Source organism: Phocoena sinus, chromosome 13 (genome assembly GCF_008692025.1).
Source record: "Phocoena sinus isolate mPhoSin1 chromosome 13, mPhoSin1.pri, whole genome shotgun sequence".
NCBI classification, from domain to species: domain Eukaryota; kingdom Metazoa; phylum Chordata; class Mammalia; order Artiodactyla; family Phocoenidae; genus Phocoena; species Phocoena sinus.
The window spans coordinates 64,551,786-64,568,568 of NC_045775.1; the positions used below are offsets into that span (position 1 = coordinate 64,551,786).

The following is a 16,783-nucleotide window of genomic DNA, read 5'->3' on the forward strand; positions in this document are numbered from 1 at the left end:
AGAGGAGAAGTAGTCAGGAAAGAAAGGATAATGGCAGAAAGACAGCAAAAGGGACAGCAATAAGAGCAGAAGCAACAGAAATGAGGCTACGGTTAGCGGTCCCACCACTCCTCCCCCATCCCCATCCCATCCCATCCCCTTCATCCAGGGAATCACCTCGTTCCTATTCCAGGAACTCAGAACTCCTATTTCCCGTTAGTTCCTTCTCCCACTTTTGTCCTACCCTTGCAGACCTCACCCCTTCAGACACCCTGGAAATCCTGGAAGTCCCTGTCTCCTCCTAGGCTGAACCACAGGAGACCAAACACAGCAGCTGGTAGAGAAGACCAGTCCTTCTGCAACAACCTCTCCCACTCTATCCCAGAGCCCCGCCCACCCACCACTCCCAAGGACTTTCCCAGGTCAGCCCCTTCCTTCAAGTGCTAGACTCCACAGAGGACTCCCTAGAAATACCATGTGACAAGAATGATGATATGAGCCCGAAGTGAGCGATATGAACCCAGCAGAGGGAGATCAGGCCCCCAAGGCAGAACAGCGCTACTGTGTACCCCACCCCCACCCCCTTCCCCAGGACCAGTTCCTGCAGCAATTCCCTTCCCCAGGGCAGAGGGCTCAGGTGTCAGGACCATGAATACTGCATGAGCCTGAAGCCCAGAGCTCAGCAAAGTAACCCCACCCAGCTGCCAGAAAAGAGGGGGAGGGTGGGCAGCAGCATAGGGAAACTACTGCCCTAAACCAAATCCAGAAACCCCTCAGGTTACTGCAAAGTGATACTGATGATTAACTCCAACTCCCAAATAAGGTTCCTGATACCCAGGGTCTCATACTTGTGGCAAAGGCAAGATTTGGCCTGGGCCCTGCTTCTAGGTCTCCCAAGGAGACCAACGCCCACCTCTACTACCCTGGGCTAAGCCTCCATAGCTGTGTATCAAAAACTATTCTAGGGAAAGACCCCTGACACAAACCCCAGTGGGGCAGGGATGCTGGTATTACAACCGAGAGTCATTCTAGCAAAGGTTGGGTGAGGTAGGCCTGCTAGAGGCACAAAGACATCTGGACCTGCTTCCCAAGATTCTCTCATAGGAAATGCATCCGGAGCCAGTTTGCAGCAAAAGCTGCCTGAAGCCCAAGCCTGTGAGGCCACTGGGTACAAGGCCCAGAACACAGATTCAAAGCCAAAAGCAGGCAGGCCAGGGAGCAAATGCCCAGGGTGTGGGCCATGGCAGTGACACACACCTCTCCCTGCCCCCCACCTTCATCACCATCCTCTTCCCCCAACCAGGTAGACAGAGGAAGTCAATCAGCCCCCACCCCCACCCCAGCAGCCTGCTGCCACCATCACGCTGGCAACCCAGCAGCAGCAGGACCAGAGCAAGCAAGAGTACCTTTCGGGCTGTCGGTGCCTGTCTCATCATTGCAGAAAACCAAAGAAAGCCAGGATAGGAGAGAAGGAAGGACAGAGGAAGATGGACAAACACAGAGGAAGGACAGACGGAGGGAGGGAGGGGGGGGAAGAGACCGAACAGAGGGAAAGGCGGCGGAGACAGGAGATTAGTGCATCAAATCCCAACAATGCAGCCTCAGCTTCCCAGACCAGCAGCTTCCCAGCTGGCAAATGGCTGCAGCTCGGATGCAGAAGCCCCCACGGTGCGCAGTGGGGACAGCCAGGCTCCGGCAGGCACCGGAGAGGTAGCCGGCCTAGTTCGCCAGCTGAGGCTGATGGCAGCCTCAGTGGCCGCAGCAGCAGCTCCACCTGACGTCATGCACCCACCCTCCTCTGCTCCACTAGGGGTGGAGACACTGCCCCTCAGTCACCTAGCAACCACCAGGCTCTGATGGCTCCTCCCCCTCCTCATGATTGGACAAAGTGCTCTGCTGAACCCGCCCTGCTTCCTCCTCCAAGGAACAGGTTCTGGCTCCTCCCTCTCCTTCCCTCTCCCCCGGCCCCAAGAATTTGCTCCAAGAAACTGGGCTAAAGGCCATCTCATCTCTGGGATGACCTCTCTGGGACCAGGGTATCACTGCACAGGGACACAGGGCCTCACTGCTTCATCAGGCCTCTCTCATACTCACACTCCCCTCTGTCCACAACCCCATCAATTCTACTTCTGTCTCATACACATGGACAATAATACCCTTACGGTGGCTCATCAGACTCATGTACCCACGGCACTCCTGCTGCATCAGCTCGGCAGGGCACACGAAGAAACCTGGGGAACATTCCATCTGGGCTGCAGCAGCTCTAATGACAGTGTTTGGCTCCTCTCTCAACTCTACCCTTGCTGTAGTCAGGTTAAAACCTGTCTCTAAAGGGCTTCCAGAAAGGACTGGGCACCTTGCAGAGACATCTGGGTTCTCTCTTCCACCCTCCTCCTCAAAGTTCCTTCTTTTGTTCTGGTGCTAGCTCCCTGTTCCCTGGGTTAAGTGATGTGCTGTGACAGAAGCACTGAAGAGGAAGACCCAGGGGAGTACTTGACTACTTGACTGACACTCTGCATCACGGGCCAAGAAGGTGCTATATCCCAGCACAGGCAGCCTAGGCTAGGCTTTGCCACATTTCTCTAGGCAGCCGCCAAAACCCCAAGATTTGGGCACAGCTCAGGTCCCTTCTCAGGATCAAGTCAGACTGCGGCCAGAACGCCTCCATAGATATCAGACTGCAGGTGCATCCTCTTCTCTATTCAGGGGTCTGGTGTGAGATGGGAACCCCAACCCGGAGCCAATAATCAAGGGAAGAAGCCCAGTGTCTAGGATGGGTCCGGCATCCTTTTGAGAATTATTTTCCTTTTTATATCCCCATTCCCTCCCAAGCCAGGACCCCAAAGCAAGTACCATCATGTTGTCTCTTCCAAGGCAAAACTCCAAAGTGAGGACCCACCACCAACCAGAAGTCAAAAAAAAGATGTTTTACTCTCCCCTCCACTGCCCCAATCTAGTAGCCCTCCATGCAAGGTCAGAAGGGCCTGAAACAGGCTGGTGACAAGGAAATCACAGAATCATACATACAGCACAGCACATACAGGTCTGACAGGCACATGCAGGTCGGAGACAGCTTGGGCATAGCCCCAAGGCATTGGGCTGGTGTGAGGAAGTGGTCATGGCAGCAACTTAAGACTAAAGGAGTTTCAGGGGTGTGGGAGTTGTGGGAGGTGGGCCTCAGGCACACCACCAGAGGAAGGAAGAGGCAGTGAAAGACTGACAGAGCACAGTGAGGGTGGGCATTCACGGCAGCACTCACCCAGAGACAAGAACAACACAGGCTTTTCAACTCAGGACTGTTCTTCCTGTGCTCTGTTCCCTGACCTCCCACCTCCTTACCTAACCACCTCACTTGGTACTCTCCTCACCTCCAGACCCCCAGTCTCTCCTCCCACTGCCCCCAAGCTGAGGCTAAGTGAGAATCCACTGTAACCCAGTAAATGCTCTATTCCATGCTGCTACTGTTTACAGCCAAATGCTTGGAGTCTCTGACTAGACGTCCTGAGGCGATGGGCAGGAACGTGGGAAGGGGTAAGGATCATCCCTAATGAGTACTACCTGAGCCTGATGTCCTTGCACGCCTCAAAGGAACTCTGAAAGCCAAGGCTGCCATTTCCTCTGGCCATCCCAGCCCCAAGGTCACACACACATGCATGCAGCCCAAGGACATGCAGGACAGCTGGGGAGGGGGCTCATGGCCCTCACCCACCCAGGCACAAATAGTAAACACACCACCTTCTTAGGCTTCAGGCCCCGCTGCATGAGGAGTAGGAAAGGGCAGAGTTAGAGAACAGACTTAAACATCACACTGTGCTAGCTGGCCAGATATCTTGGGTGTAGGTATTAAGACCAACTCAGGCATACCCAGGTATGGGGGGAGCCAAGTCACTGTCAAATCCAGGGTAAGTGAGATGAGGGCTCCCTTAAGGATCAGCTTCCAGGAGGTCCACACCCTGACCCAGAGGAGCTGGAGAGTCTGGAGCCCCACCTCGCACATCCTGCACAGAGCAGCGGAGGGAGGCTCCAGCAGGCCCTCTGCATACAGCCTGAAACAGGTGGCAGAGGGTCCAGCTCCTCTCCATTCACTCGTGAAAAAGAAAGCACCCTCTTTCTCCAGTTCTTACCTTACCCCTACCCTACACCCATCAGATGTTGGCAGCCTTGGATACCAAAAGGTAGGAAGTTGGCAACAACACTACTGGGGTCAGACCTGTCCTCCCTTTCACTCCCAGCCTCTGTTCCAATTGATCCAGAACTTCTGGGCCTTAATAGCTTTTTCCCTGATACCACCCTTACACCTAAAGCAGCAACTCATACCCAGAAAGCTTCCTTCTCAGGGAGGATGGAGACTGGAAGGCTAACTCAATTTACTCATCTATTGCTTCTACCTGCCTGGGGCTTCTACCTGCCCTCCTCTCTTTCTCCTTTCCCTCTACTACTCCCACCCCCACCCGTAACCACTTACCAGTTTGCTGGTCTTTGCATTTGAGTCAGTTCCCTCTGTAGAATGCAAACAGAAACAAAATGTGTGTTTGTGTAGAGGGGTAGAGGCAGAGAACATCATGGCAGGTTAGGCAAGATATAACAAGGGAATATGGTGGTGATGGAAACTCTCAGGATCCACTGTGGCCCCTTGTTCTGGGGAGAAGTCCTGGGGACTCCTGGATGTGAGGAGGCAACTTAAGTGGGTGGTTGTTACCTCTTCTGAGGACCTTTGAGGCAGAAGAATCAGGTGTCTCTGGGGAGGTAGTATCTGCTCCATCTTCAAATACCTGGATCTGAGGACACAGAATAGACTCTATATAGCTAGATCAAGGCTGGATGTAATATGGGCCCCTCCCCAGGCCTTAAGCAAACCTGGGGTACAGGGCAGCTTCCTTAAGGATAGCTCTTAATCTTCCCTCCCCCATTACCTCCCACTCTACCAACCAGAGACTTATGCTCATGCCCAGGAAAAGGGAGCACCAACACACCAGCCGCACATGCAACAGAGCATGTACACACACACACACACACACACACACACACACACACACACACACACAGGAGGTGAGTACCTGGGATTGGCGCACAAAGATGCCATGCCCTTCGTCACAAGTGAAGTACTTCCTGCCTTGGACAGTTCCATCATTCTTGCCTTTTGCTTCATCCAGGATCACACCTACCCACTTGCCAGTGGCAAATAGCGTGGCTCCAACATAGGCCACAGTGCCACGGTAGCCTTTTCCAATGACCTCCACGCGGGAGCCCACTCGCAGAGGCCGGGCACTTGCCTCCGCACTCATTCTGCTGCCGCTGGGAGTCTGAAAGACACGTGCAAACATACATAGTTAAAAGCCTCAGGTCAACGGTGTCAGCCTAATATATAAGAAAGGCCCCAATCAGGATCCTGGCCTGAAAAGGGATCAGAAGTCACTTCCCTGAACCCCATTCTCAAGGTAAAGTGTCCCCACCACCACCACCAAATTCCCTTTTGAAAAAATGTCAGTGCTGTGTTCTAAAACTTCTCAAAACGCCTCTGGAATCTGCCAGAATTTTTAAGAGATTGTATTTAAATTTAATAAATCAGCATTGCTAGATCTGTGAATGTCACCCCACACGGCTGCTTTCTCAAGGAGCACTGCCCCCTAGGAGGGGAATGAAGCTCAAACAAATAACTCAGTTTAGACCAGGCTCCCCACAACCCAGTGCCTGACTCAAAAGCCTGAGCTGGGAAGACAGGTGAGTCAGTGAGTGACCCCACTAATCCTGTTCCCTCCCTACTGCTGCCTGTCCTCCCTGAGGGCACACAACTGTGCCTCCTTCCAGCCCTTAAGTCACTACCACTCCTTCCTGACCTGACTTCCCCCGCCCCCACCAGCAACACTCCTAGATGCCTCACCAAGCCCATCCAACGATTTACTCCCTTCTTCCTGGCCTGAGCCCTGTTCTATCAACTCTCTACCCACAAGTTCTGGAGATCCTTCACTCATGCTATGTCACTATAAAAAGAAAAATAAAGGCCAGGTAAATCGGGTACCTCAGATCTGTCCTGCATCTGTCCCCCAGACTCTGCCCAGTGGTTCAAATGGATGGCTTATCACCCTATCCATGGTGATAATGGACAAGGCAAGGGAATAGACTCAACATTGTCCTTGGGAAGCTCTCATCTTCTGATATACCCATGATGACAGGACAACATGAAATTAGGTTCCAAATAGGCCCATGGCTTAGAAGAAAATCACACCTAAGCCATTTTTAGCAATAGCAGCTCTATGAACCAGGGGCCTTGCAACAAACAGAGAAGGAAGCATGAAGAAGTGACAGCATGGCCTTGAAGACTCCACAGGGCCCCCTTCTGATGCCCCCTCTTGGCTTCATAAGAGAGCTTTGCCAGAGCCAGTGACTCCCTAACTCTCTTCCCCAAAGAGCTCATCCAAGAAGGTGAGGATACCTTTCCCAGGGGCTCCGAGAGGCCAAATCATACCTGGGACAGCCGAGTGGCTCTCACGGACCTGACAATAAAAGGAACTGACATCAGGGCTGGCCCCAAACTCAGAGACGCTCTCCAACCTCCTAACCCTAATAAGCCTCTCAGAATCAGGTGGACACAAGAGTGGCTACAGATTCAATCTCAGTCAGAAGAGCAAGAAAGCGAGTGACAAACAACAAAGCAGCTCTAAAGAAAGACTTCACTGAAAGACCATTCCAACCCACCAACCCCATTTGTAATCCCCAAGATAGTCTGGCCCCCTCAGGAACCTCTGGCCTGAGGTCCACTTGGAGTCAAAGGTCAGGCCTCACCAGTACCCAGAGAGGGCCCAACTCTGAGAAGGGAAGCCTGTGCAGTCCCACACGGTCAGGGCCGCGAGTGGCCCCAGCCTAGCTACCGCCTGTCTCCCCACCCCCCACAGCAATGTCCACAGCCACCCAAGGCCTTCTCCAGAAGCCCTCCCGTGGCCATCCCAGATCAGGACCACTTACCCGACTGTACACGTGCCTCTTGCTCTGGGCCATGTTGCTCACCCGGGCTCTACCCCCTCCCCCAGCTGGCCAAAGACAGAAAGAAAAGGCAGAAACCTAGGCAGGAGGGTCAGGGCTCCAGGCCCTCATGGACAAACACAGAAGCCAGCAAGCGTGGCCCCCCCCTAGTCCATGGACCTCCCTGGGTGGCCTACTGGGGTAGGGGTAGGGACAGAGATGGGGGCTGAGGAGCAAGTCCCCTCTGCTGCTGGAGGATTCCTGAACCCAGAGACACCGAATCCTGCTTGCCAGCTGATGAGTCTCACTCTGCGCTAGTGCTGCTCTAGACTTGTCAGGAATCGAGCTGGCCTCTGGGTCCTAGTGCCCCCTTGCTTCACCTGGGCCAGTCAAGAGGGACAGAGTATAAGGGACTAGGCCCACGCCAAAGACCCTCAACACTCACCTCTAAAGTACACTGTCCTACGGCTGGGAGCACAGCCCTGCTGATCCTCCTAATCTGCACCCCCTCACCGTCACTGCCACCCTTCCCACCCCCAGGATGTGAGGCCTCAGCAGACCCACAAGCATCAAGTGACACATTCACACAGCCAAAATAAGGGTCTCTCGCCCCCCTTTCTGGTGCTCTTCCTCCTCCCTCCCCTTTCTAAACTCTGGAGTCAGGTCCAAACCCACGTGATTAGGGTCTGAATTTCAATCTCACCCTGGGCCGGAGCAGCCAGGCCCCCTGCCCAATACACAGCAAAGGAAGGGCAGCAATGGAGGCAACTTCACACACACACAAACACACACACACACACACACACACACACACAGCAAGTCAAGTACCCCAGCTCCCTCAACACTGGCAAAGGTTGCCATGGACATTCTTCCTCCCTTCTAGTCGTTATAAAGGGCCAGGCTCTGAACCCTAAGAGTATCAGGTTCAAACGGATTAGTTAGGGTGGTGGTCAGAAACAGAGAGTCCCACTTGCCTCCTACAAGTGGGGGCAGTGCCCAGTCCACCTCAGCCACCTGTCCCCTGTACTCTTGGCCTTGCCTCCTAGGCATCTCCTTAAGAGAAACAATGAGATGGTTTGTTTTCTATTTTTCACAAAATTTCTTTAATAACCATATTACTTTTATAATTTAAAACGTTTAATAAGATTATACATTCTAGTGAGAGGTCTCAAGAGGGCTATGTAACCACTTCATTCATTTATCCATCTAATGGGCTAGAAACCAACAGTCCCCGCCCCTAAGTAGCTAACAAGGTTGTCCTGGGGTCTGATCTATGGCTCTACCAGCTACAGTGTGGATGTAGATACCCTGGGCCGAGGGATACCTGTCTTGTCTGCACTGGGCTTCACTGGCTGAACAGGGTCTTCCTCCATTCCACCCTCTTTCTAAGGCAGGCCAGAGAGCCTAATAGGAGAATGATAGCCAACAGCCAGATATATGGCCCCCAAACATCTCTCCACATCTCCAATCCTGGCCAGACCCCCTAGGAAACCATTTCTCTCCTCCTCTGCAAAATCTCCATGTTGCCCCCTCCTTTCCCTATTCACCATTACACAGGTGGGCAGGACCATGCAGGTCCTTGCAGCCTGGACTTCCGCATGTTCAGAACACTTTACAGTCTACAGAACACCTTAAAAAACAATTGTATAGTACCATGGTTAAGAATACCACTTCTAGACTCAGCCTGCTTACATTCAATCCCTGGCTTCACCACTTGGTAGCTACGTAAACTTGGTCCCATTACTTAACATCTCTGTCCCTCAACTTCCTCATCTATCAATTGGGAACAAAGAACATCTCTGAGAGCTGTTGTGAGGATTAGCTGAGATAATCCATGTAAAACACTTAGGACATTGCCTGGTATTTAGTAAGCACTCAACAAAGTTAGCTAACAACTTAGTTATCATCATATTTGGACATCAAAATAACCCCATAAGAGGCAAGCCGGGAACAATGCTGACAAGGAAACAGGGCTTAGAGAACTGAGCAACTTCCCTGAAGTCACACAGAAGACAAGGAGTGGAGCCGTAACTGGAACCAAAGCCTGAACCAGAACCCTCTGCACTTTTTACTCTCCTCATTGATACCACACATATTTCTAGGCTTCCAAAGCTGTGCTCTTCCTCTGGACCACACTACCTTCAAAGATTCAAAAGAGCGCACATCCAAGAACATCACAGCTCACTAGCCACACAAGTGTATATAGTCACCTAACTTCTTAGATGCTGTTTCTTCTATAAAATGGGACTGTCACCTGCCATATCTACATTAATGCTCAAATAAGATAAAGCACATAAAAGTGCTCTGTAAAAAAATGCAGAAGCTGTATAGGTATTAAAATAAAACGTCTAGACGATAAATATTATAAGGAACTACAGAGAGGAAAAAGGTAAGCTAAAAAGAAAAGGGATACTTGATTGTCCCTTGAATCATGAGGTTTTTGTTTGGATATATGGAGAGGAAAAGCCTGCAAACATTGTAATTTGTGAGTACAGTATGAGTAGAGACAGAAATAATTTTGCTTGACTGGGGAAAGTTAAAGATGACTAGCTTGGCTGAATCAGTGAATTCTGATGAGTTCTCCTATCAAACTATAAGCCTTTTAAAGCAGACTCCTCAACTTTTCCTCTTTATGATCCCATCACTCTTAGCTCATGAAGTCAAATATTTATTGAATGAATTAACACTGATATTGAGATGTATTACAAAGTAAATATGGATAGTCAGGGAATTTAACATCACGTAGGGATAGATGAATTGGATCCGATAACAACAGGAAGCCAGTCTCTTCCTGAGCAGGAGACTGGCATAATGAAAACTATTTTAGGAAGATCAAACAGGTGGCAGAGAGCAGAATGGAGTGGAGGCAAGAGCAACTTGATAAAGACAGGGAAAACAGCAAGGAGGCTATGGCAGTAATGAGCAAGGGGTGAGGAGGTCTGAGCCAGGCTCATGAGAGAAAAAGAGAGGGAAGAGGAAATGGACCGATTCAGAGACAGTACAAAAAAGCCCCGAGAAGGCCCTATGATAGATCAGACATGGGGAAAGAAGCAGGAGGCCTGTATGGGCTCTGGAGATGGGCAGACCTGGGTACAGCTTTCGTTCTCTTATTTCCTCATGTGTATGACTCTGGGTAAGACAGCTGAGCACAGAATGTGTGTTCAACAAATTGTAGATATTGTCTTCATCATTACCGAGAGGGTACATCAATGACAACTGCACACGGTAGGAACTCAAACCTTGCATCAATAAAGGGATGGATGAATGAATGCATGGATAAGTAAAGGAATGAATAAACTTGGGAGTTTTCAAGCAGGAATAATGGGAGAGTGATGATTGATAACGACAGAATTGGACGGGAAACTGAACATGTTAGGAGAGAGAAAATAAGTCATAGGGCCTTCTCGGAGGCAAATTTAGTGTGACCACTAACACGTGTACTTCACGATCTCCTTCCAAAACGAACCTGTGATGCAGACAACACGGATTCCACTATTTCCATTCTACAGGTGACAGAATTGAGTCTCAGAAGTCAAACAACTCACCTAAGTCTCATAGCCAGCAGGGCACATGTGAGTAGGAAGGGGGGCACGTTTGACTAGCTGTACAGGTAGGTGATCCTTCAACAGCACCACTGGGCCCCACCCCATGTCACACAGGACAACTCTGAGTTACATGCTACCTCAGCCAGAAGACAGATACTCCCTGGATTTCTAATCCATTTTCCTCCCCAATGATATTAAATACTAATAAAAACTCTAGGAAAATGGAAAGAGAGGAGGGAAAGAAATCTGTTTCTGATAGATTACCAGTGGTCTTGGAGAACATTTCAGAAATGACAGGAAAAGAAGTGGATTATTAGGAATTAAGGAGGAACTAGTAAGGAGGAAAAGCCTCTTTGGCACCCAGCCTGCACCATTTCTACCCTGCTTTTACTGGTACCCCAGCATCCTTTATGTCCCTGACCTCCTCTTGTCTCACCTTACCAAACTTTGATCCTGGGCTAACCCAACTGTTTGCTTTCTCTGATCCCACTTGTAGAGGTCTGAAATCCAGGCAGTCTGACAGCAGGGTCCACACACTTGAACTGAACTGCATTAGGCACGGGGTATTTCGATTTGGTTGCAGAGATAAAATGAAACATAAAGGTAACCAGCAAGATACAGATTTTCTTATAACTAGGGTGAAGTTGTACATCTCTAAAAGCACTAGTAGGAGAGGGATATGTGTGGATATAAGTCCCTCAGGAGTCAGGAAAGGAGAGGGGAATAGAAGCTCAGGTACTGGAAGCTTGGAAGGCCAGATTCCAGATAGGCACAGGAACCCCGAAAGAAGATAAACAGAGCTTTTTATTCCTAGGTCCTACTCCAATATCTGCCTTGCAGATCTCACACAGATAGGACCTAGACCCTAAATAGACTTTTTTTTTTTACCTCTCCAGCTCTTCCTTATCCCCAGAAATTTCTGTAGCCCACTCTCAAACTGAATACAGGTCTACCCCCTCCCAGGATATCCTCCTCCCCCAGGAATACCCAGTGACTACCAGGCCCACCTCCAAAGGGCCCAGACCTCCAAGAGCCAGGAAGGAAAGCTACACAATATGCCTCACTTATCCTCAATGAAGGCACTTCTGCAGGAAGGCAACAAACACTTGAGTGCAGCCTGGTACTCAAGAATTGTAAGCTGGGACTTCCCTGGTGGCGCAGTGGTTAAGAATCCACCTGCCAACTCAGGGGACACGGGTTTGATCCCTGGTCTGGGAAGATCCCACATGCTGTGGAGCAACTAAGCCCGTTGCCACAATGACTGAAGCCTGCACGCCTAGAGCCTGTGCTCCTCAACAAGAGAAGCCACCGCAATGAGAAGCCCGCACAACGGAACAGGAGCCCCCACTCGCTGCAACTAGAGAAAGCCCACGGGCAGCAAAAAAGACCCAAAGCAGCCAATAAATAAATAAACAAATAAATGTTCTTTGAAAAGAAAAAGAACTGCAACCCTCCCAGAGCTAGCAGCAGTCCTACTTAATAGCCTACTCGAAGTTCCTGCTGCTTTCTCCCCATGATCAACCAGCAAGTCCCTGGCACTAGGACCCTGCAGACAGGGAACCCTGAGCCTGCGCTCTAAAGGGAGAGATGCACCATTTCACAACTTCAGCAAAAGCCAAAGCAGCCAACAAAGCCACAGCCACCTCCGCTGTGCTGGGCTCTGCCTTTTGGGCAGCTCACCGGCCACTCCCCAGAAGCAGAGCATTCTGTTCTTTCTCTTTTTAAATCCACGTCATCATCAGATCATAATGGGAATCAATCTCAAGTCACCACGCAAAGGCGTATCCATGGCAACGTCAAGAGGAAGGACACAGAAATGATGCTCCAGTGGCTGCAGCAGGAAAAGGTAAGTCCATTTCTCTTCCAGCCATGCCATCTCATCATTCTCCCCTTTCACTCAAGTCAGGTGTGCACCTTACCTACAAATTCTATCTATCCCACCAATGGGGAAAACAAAGGTGAGTGTTAATAATCTATGCTATTATGTAAGGTCATAGGTCTGCCTAGTCCCATAACTGGCAGCAAAAATTCTTTTTCTGGCTGACTGAGACAAGATCTCTTTTCTTATTCACCATCTCAATTGACATGGTCTCAGCCTGCAGTACCTAACAAATCATTATCAGTCACTTGTCTTTCTAGTCAGGTTGCTGGGAAATCACACAAGGATTTCAGAATTCTGTATGTAGTTGTAAAAATACAGCAGCAACACTGACTCTACCACCCTGCTCACCCAGGCCACTACCATACCCACAGACTGGCCCTCCTTAGCAGCCCTAAACTCCAGCCCCTCAAGGACCAGAAACTGGGAGTTGGGATGAAATTTCTGCCTTTCTCTAATGCCTCAAGGAAGGAATGCCATTCCTGCAGAGGTAAGAGAGTCATCAGACATAAGTTCTACTAAGTGTAAGTAATACTCCATGCCTCAATTTCTCCTTCTGTAAAACATAGATACTAACAATACCTTTCTAACAGGGTTGTTGTCAGAATCACGTGAGAATGCCTGAAAAGCACTAAGAAGAGTGTCTGGTATGAAGCACTCAATAAAAGTCAGCCATAATTATTATGAAGAAGAGGAAAGAGAGGCCTACAGTGCAGGATTCAAGTTCGGAGGGTACTCAATGTTCTTGGAGCATATCTCAACTCTGCTCTCTTTCCCTTTCCTCTCTGGACAGTTTCAAGTTTCCCTTAACACTATCAAGTCCCTGTTCCTATCCGAGCCCACACCAGGACCCCCACCCCTCAGCAGATAACCTTGCTGAGAAAGGAAATTGAGCCTATTAGATAAGAATTCCTTTGCAAATTTAGGTGTATCCATCATTGCCTCTTTCTTCCTACATTCTTTTCCTTTCTTCTGTCATTCCTCTTCAAAAGAAATGATGTCTCCTTTTCAGCCACTAACAATGATAGATCTGAGCAAGTACAACCTATGGCAGCTGTCGATCATGTATTATGATTTTCCCAACTATTTTGACTCCTCCCTAACAACTTCTTTTCCTTTGTAATCTCATGTGCATTCAGGCCCAACTCATCAATTCTTCCTCAGTATTGCCTCCTGCATTCTTCCTTTCTCTTCCGTTACCACTGTCATCACTTTGGTCTGCCATGTAACAGCTTTGAGAATTAAGGCAAATCATTTACTCTCTTTGGTGCCTCCTCTATAAAACCGGGTAACAGCTGCTCTGCCCACCTCACAGGAAAGGTTGTCTGTGAAAGGTTCTGTAATCTGTAAAATGTTATACATAAATAGAAGGCATTACTATCATCAACCTAAGCCCTCTTTACCGATATGTGAAGCATATCTGGCTCCCTGCCTCTCTCCTTCTCCATTTCCAACCACATCATACACCACAGTAAGACAACTACACACTCTAAAACATTGCTTCGCCCAAAATCTTTCACTGACACACCATATCTTACTTGAATCAAAAAATTCTGGATCTGACGTTCGCAGTGTCATCTCTGGACCACTGTCAGCTGCTTATGATCTTTCCCTAGTTTTGCAAGCCCCACCCATCCTTCAAAGTCCAGCTACAGCCCCACTACACTCCACACAGAAGGACTAAATTTATGAGACAGAGATATGAAACAATGTCATGGAAGAATAAAGGATAATTCAGTTTGGGGAAAACTTGGTAGAAACACTGTCATCTCACACGTTAAGAGTCTTTTTTTTTTTTTTTTTTTTTTCCCACCATGCCACGCAGCTTGTGGGATCTTAGTTCCCTGACCAGGGATTGAACCCAGGGCCTGGCAGTGAAAGCACCAAGTCCTAACCACTGGACCGCCAGGGAATTTCCAAGAGTCATCTTTTAAAGAGAGATTATACTTTTTTTTCTGCTTGATTCTAAGAGATAACCTAGGACCAACAGGATGGAAGTTATAGAGATGTATTTTAGCAATATGAAAAACTTCCTTATTGAGCTATCCCACGATGAAATGGGATGCCTTATATGCAGTAAATTCCCCATTACTAGAAATGTTCAAGCCCAAACTGGCCATAGGGCAAGGATATTTTAGATGTAATTCAATTATCACAAGGGTAACCGGACTAGAATCACAACACTTTAGGTCTGAAGGAAACCTGAGAGATCTTCTAGTCCAGTCTCCTATTTTATACGTCTGGACAGGGGAAGTGATCATTCAAGGCAGCACGGCTTGCTCTGGAGAGCAGGGAACAGAACATGGTCTCTTTCAATCCAGTGAAAACCCTTGCTACTCGAAGTGTGTGTGGTCCATGGACTGGCAGCATCAGCATCACCCGGGAACTTGTTAAAAATACAGAACTAACCAAAATCTGTACTTTAACAGATTTTGTGTATGTAGCATTAAAGTTCAAAAAGCACTGACCTACACTGCCCCTTCCAAACCTTGAGTTTCTAATTCTGGAACTCCATTTCCCAAACTGTTTCGTACGTTAAACAGAGGTAACACCCAAGAAAAACAGTATTTTCCGTTCAAATCTGGGAAACTCTCCATACTATACTTCCAGTAGGAAATTCGTGATAAAAATATCAGTAGCATACTGAAAGTTCCAAAATATTCTGTAGTAGAGAAAACGTTAACCATGAAGTTTCTGAACATATGTGAGCACAAAATGTCTTTGAAAAAAAAGTTATCCTTAACTACTATCGCTAACATCCCCGGGCCTTGGGCTTCGCCCATACATTAGCTAAAGAACTTCAATCTCCACCTCATAGCTCCTTGACTCTCAGTACATTAAGCATACTGGATTAGTAAGTGGTCAAGACGGGCTTGCTGCTCTCCACACTGTAATAAGTGAGGGTAAGTTTCTAAATCACCGCCTCTTTTTTCTTTCTTTCTTTTTTTTCACCGCCTCAAAAATACCGGAGTTCGTCATCTGTGTGATTTAGCTGTGGGGATGCGCTAAGATGACTGCTCAAGGGTGAGCCTGCCAGTTAAGGCGGACGCCAGGAATGGGAGACTGACACACCAAACGCATATCCAGGCCCCCCCACCTTGAGTCCGCTTTGTTTTTTGTTTGTTTGCTTGTTTTTCTGTTTGACACAACTTCTCAACCGTGTGCCCCACAGGAAACCTGTAGCTTTGGAGTGGGTTCAGGGGTGCCTTGGATGCTCCCAGGAAAAGAGGGGAACCCGTGCAGTTCTGGAGGAATTCGGAGACGCAATCACTCGACCCCGGAAGCACACCACACCGACAGGCTGAAGAGCTCAGGTGGGTCGGACCAGCCCAGACGCAGGGGGCGCCCACCCCCGCCGCGGCCCACCCCTGCCGACCCCCGCCCCGCACACCCGGCTCCCGGCCGCGCCCTAAGCGAGCGCCGAGTCCCCAGAGCACAGCCAGGAGCCTCGCGAACACGGTGGGGGACGAGGCAGTTTCCAGGGTCGCCGCCTCCGTACCTGTCCCGTCAGGGGCTCCGCGCCCGGCTCCGGGCCCCACCGTAGACCGACGCCCAAGCCCTAGCGGGGGCCCGCCCCGCCCGCATGGGCTGCCCGCCGTGCCGCCCGACCCCTGTAGGCCCGTCCCAGGCCCTCTAGCCGCTGAGGCCCAGAGGCGCTCTGGGTCGGGGGAACACGCTACTCTTCCCCCGAAGACCAGTCCGGGTTAAATACTGCGCGCTGAGCGCGGCCGAGAAGACTTCGATCAGGCACAAAGCTGGACACCTGGAGCGAAATAAGCGCGTGCGCACTGTACACGGTAAGCCGATTAGGACCACAGGAGAGAGGCGAGCGGTGGCCAGCGACCTCTGCAGGCAGAGGGTAGACAGCCCAGAGAGGAGCCTGAGGATTCCTTTGCGTTAAGCAAAGGGCTCCCCCAGAGGGTGGCTACGCTTCTGAGTGCTAAGCTGTTAATTAAAACAATACTAGTAAACCATCTTTCGTCAGGTAGCTTAAGGAAAAAATTAAAATTTGCTGCTATTCAGTATTAGCCATCATATGGGGATTCAGGCATTCTCATGCCCTTATGCAAATTTACGTAATGGACTTTGGCATTTTTTTAATTAAAAAAAAAGAAAACATGGGTGGCAGGAGTGGCAGCGGCTGAAGTAGGAGATAGATGGGCCCCTGGGCTGGACAGCTGGTGCTTGTCAAATGGAGCAAAACTGAAGCTTATCCTCAGCCAGACAAGAATGCAAGGCCCATTTCCCCTCCTTCATTGATGTGGAGGGAATGAACTAGCAGTGGGGTATTTGTTGCAGTAAAAATAGAAATGAGACTTTTCTTTTTGGATAAACAAGGAAAATAAGTAAACAATGAACAGGTTGGGGAAACAGCATAACCAGGCCTGAAAGTGTTAAGCAATCTTGGTTATTCTTTAGC

The 16,783-nt window shown here is 49.5% G+C and overlaps 1 protein-coding gene across 7 annotated transcripts in view; it reads right to left on the minus strand.

The window, feature by feature from the left end:
• DCTN1 (dynactin subunit 1) overlaps positions 1-16,150 on the minus strand; it is a 28,008-nt gene extending 11,858 nt beyond the window's left edge. For 3 of the 7 annotated variants that reach the window (XM_032652480.1, XM_032652476.1, XM_032652475.1), the window contains exons 1-4: positions 6,943-6,990; positions 5,037-5,282; positions 4,679-4,757; positions 4,445-4,479 (exon numbers count right to left, since the gene is read on the minus strand). In XM_032652480.1, coding sequence (XP_032508371.1) covers positions 4,445-4,479; positions 4,679-4,757; positions 5,037-5,282; positions 6,943-6,975 — 393 coding nt within the window. In that variant the 5' untranslated portion in view covers positions 6,976-6,990. Of the gene's footprint in view, positions 1-4,444; positions 4,480-4,678; positions 4,758-5,036; positions 5,283-6,942; positions 7,295-15,754 lie in introns of those variants that run through there. The other 4 variants (XM_032652477.1, XM_032652478.1, XM_032652474.1 and 1 more) reach the window with 4 other exon arrangements.
• Positions 16,151-16,783: the final 633 nt, after the last annotated feature.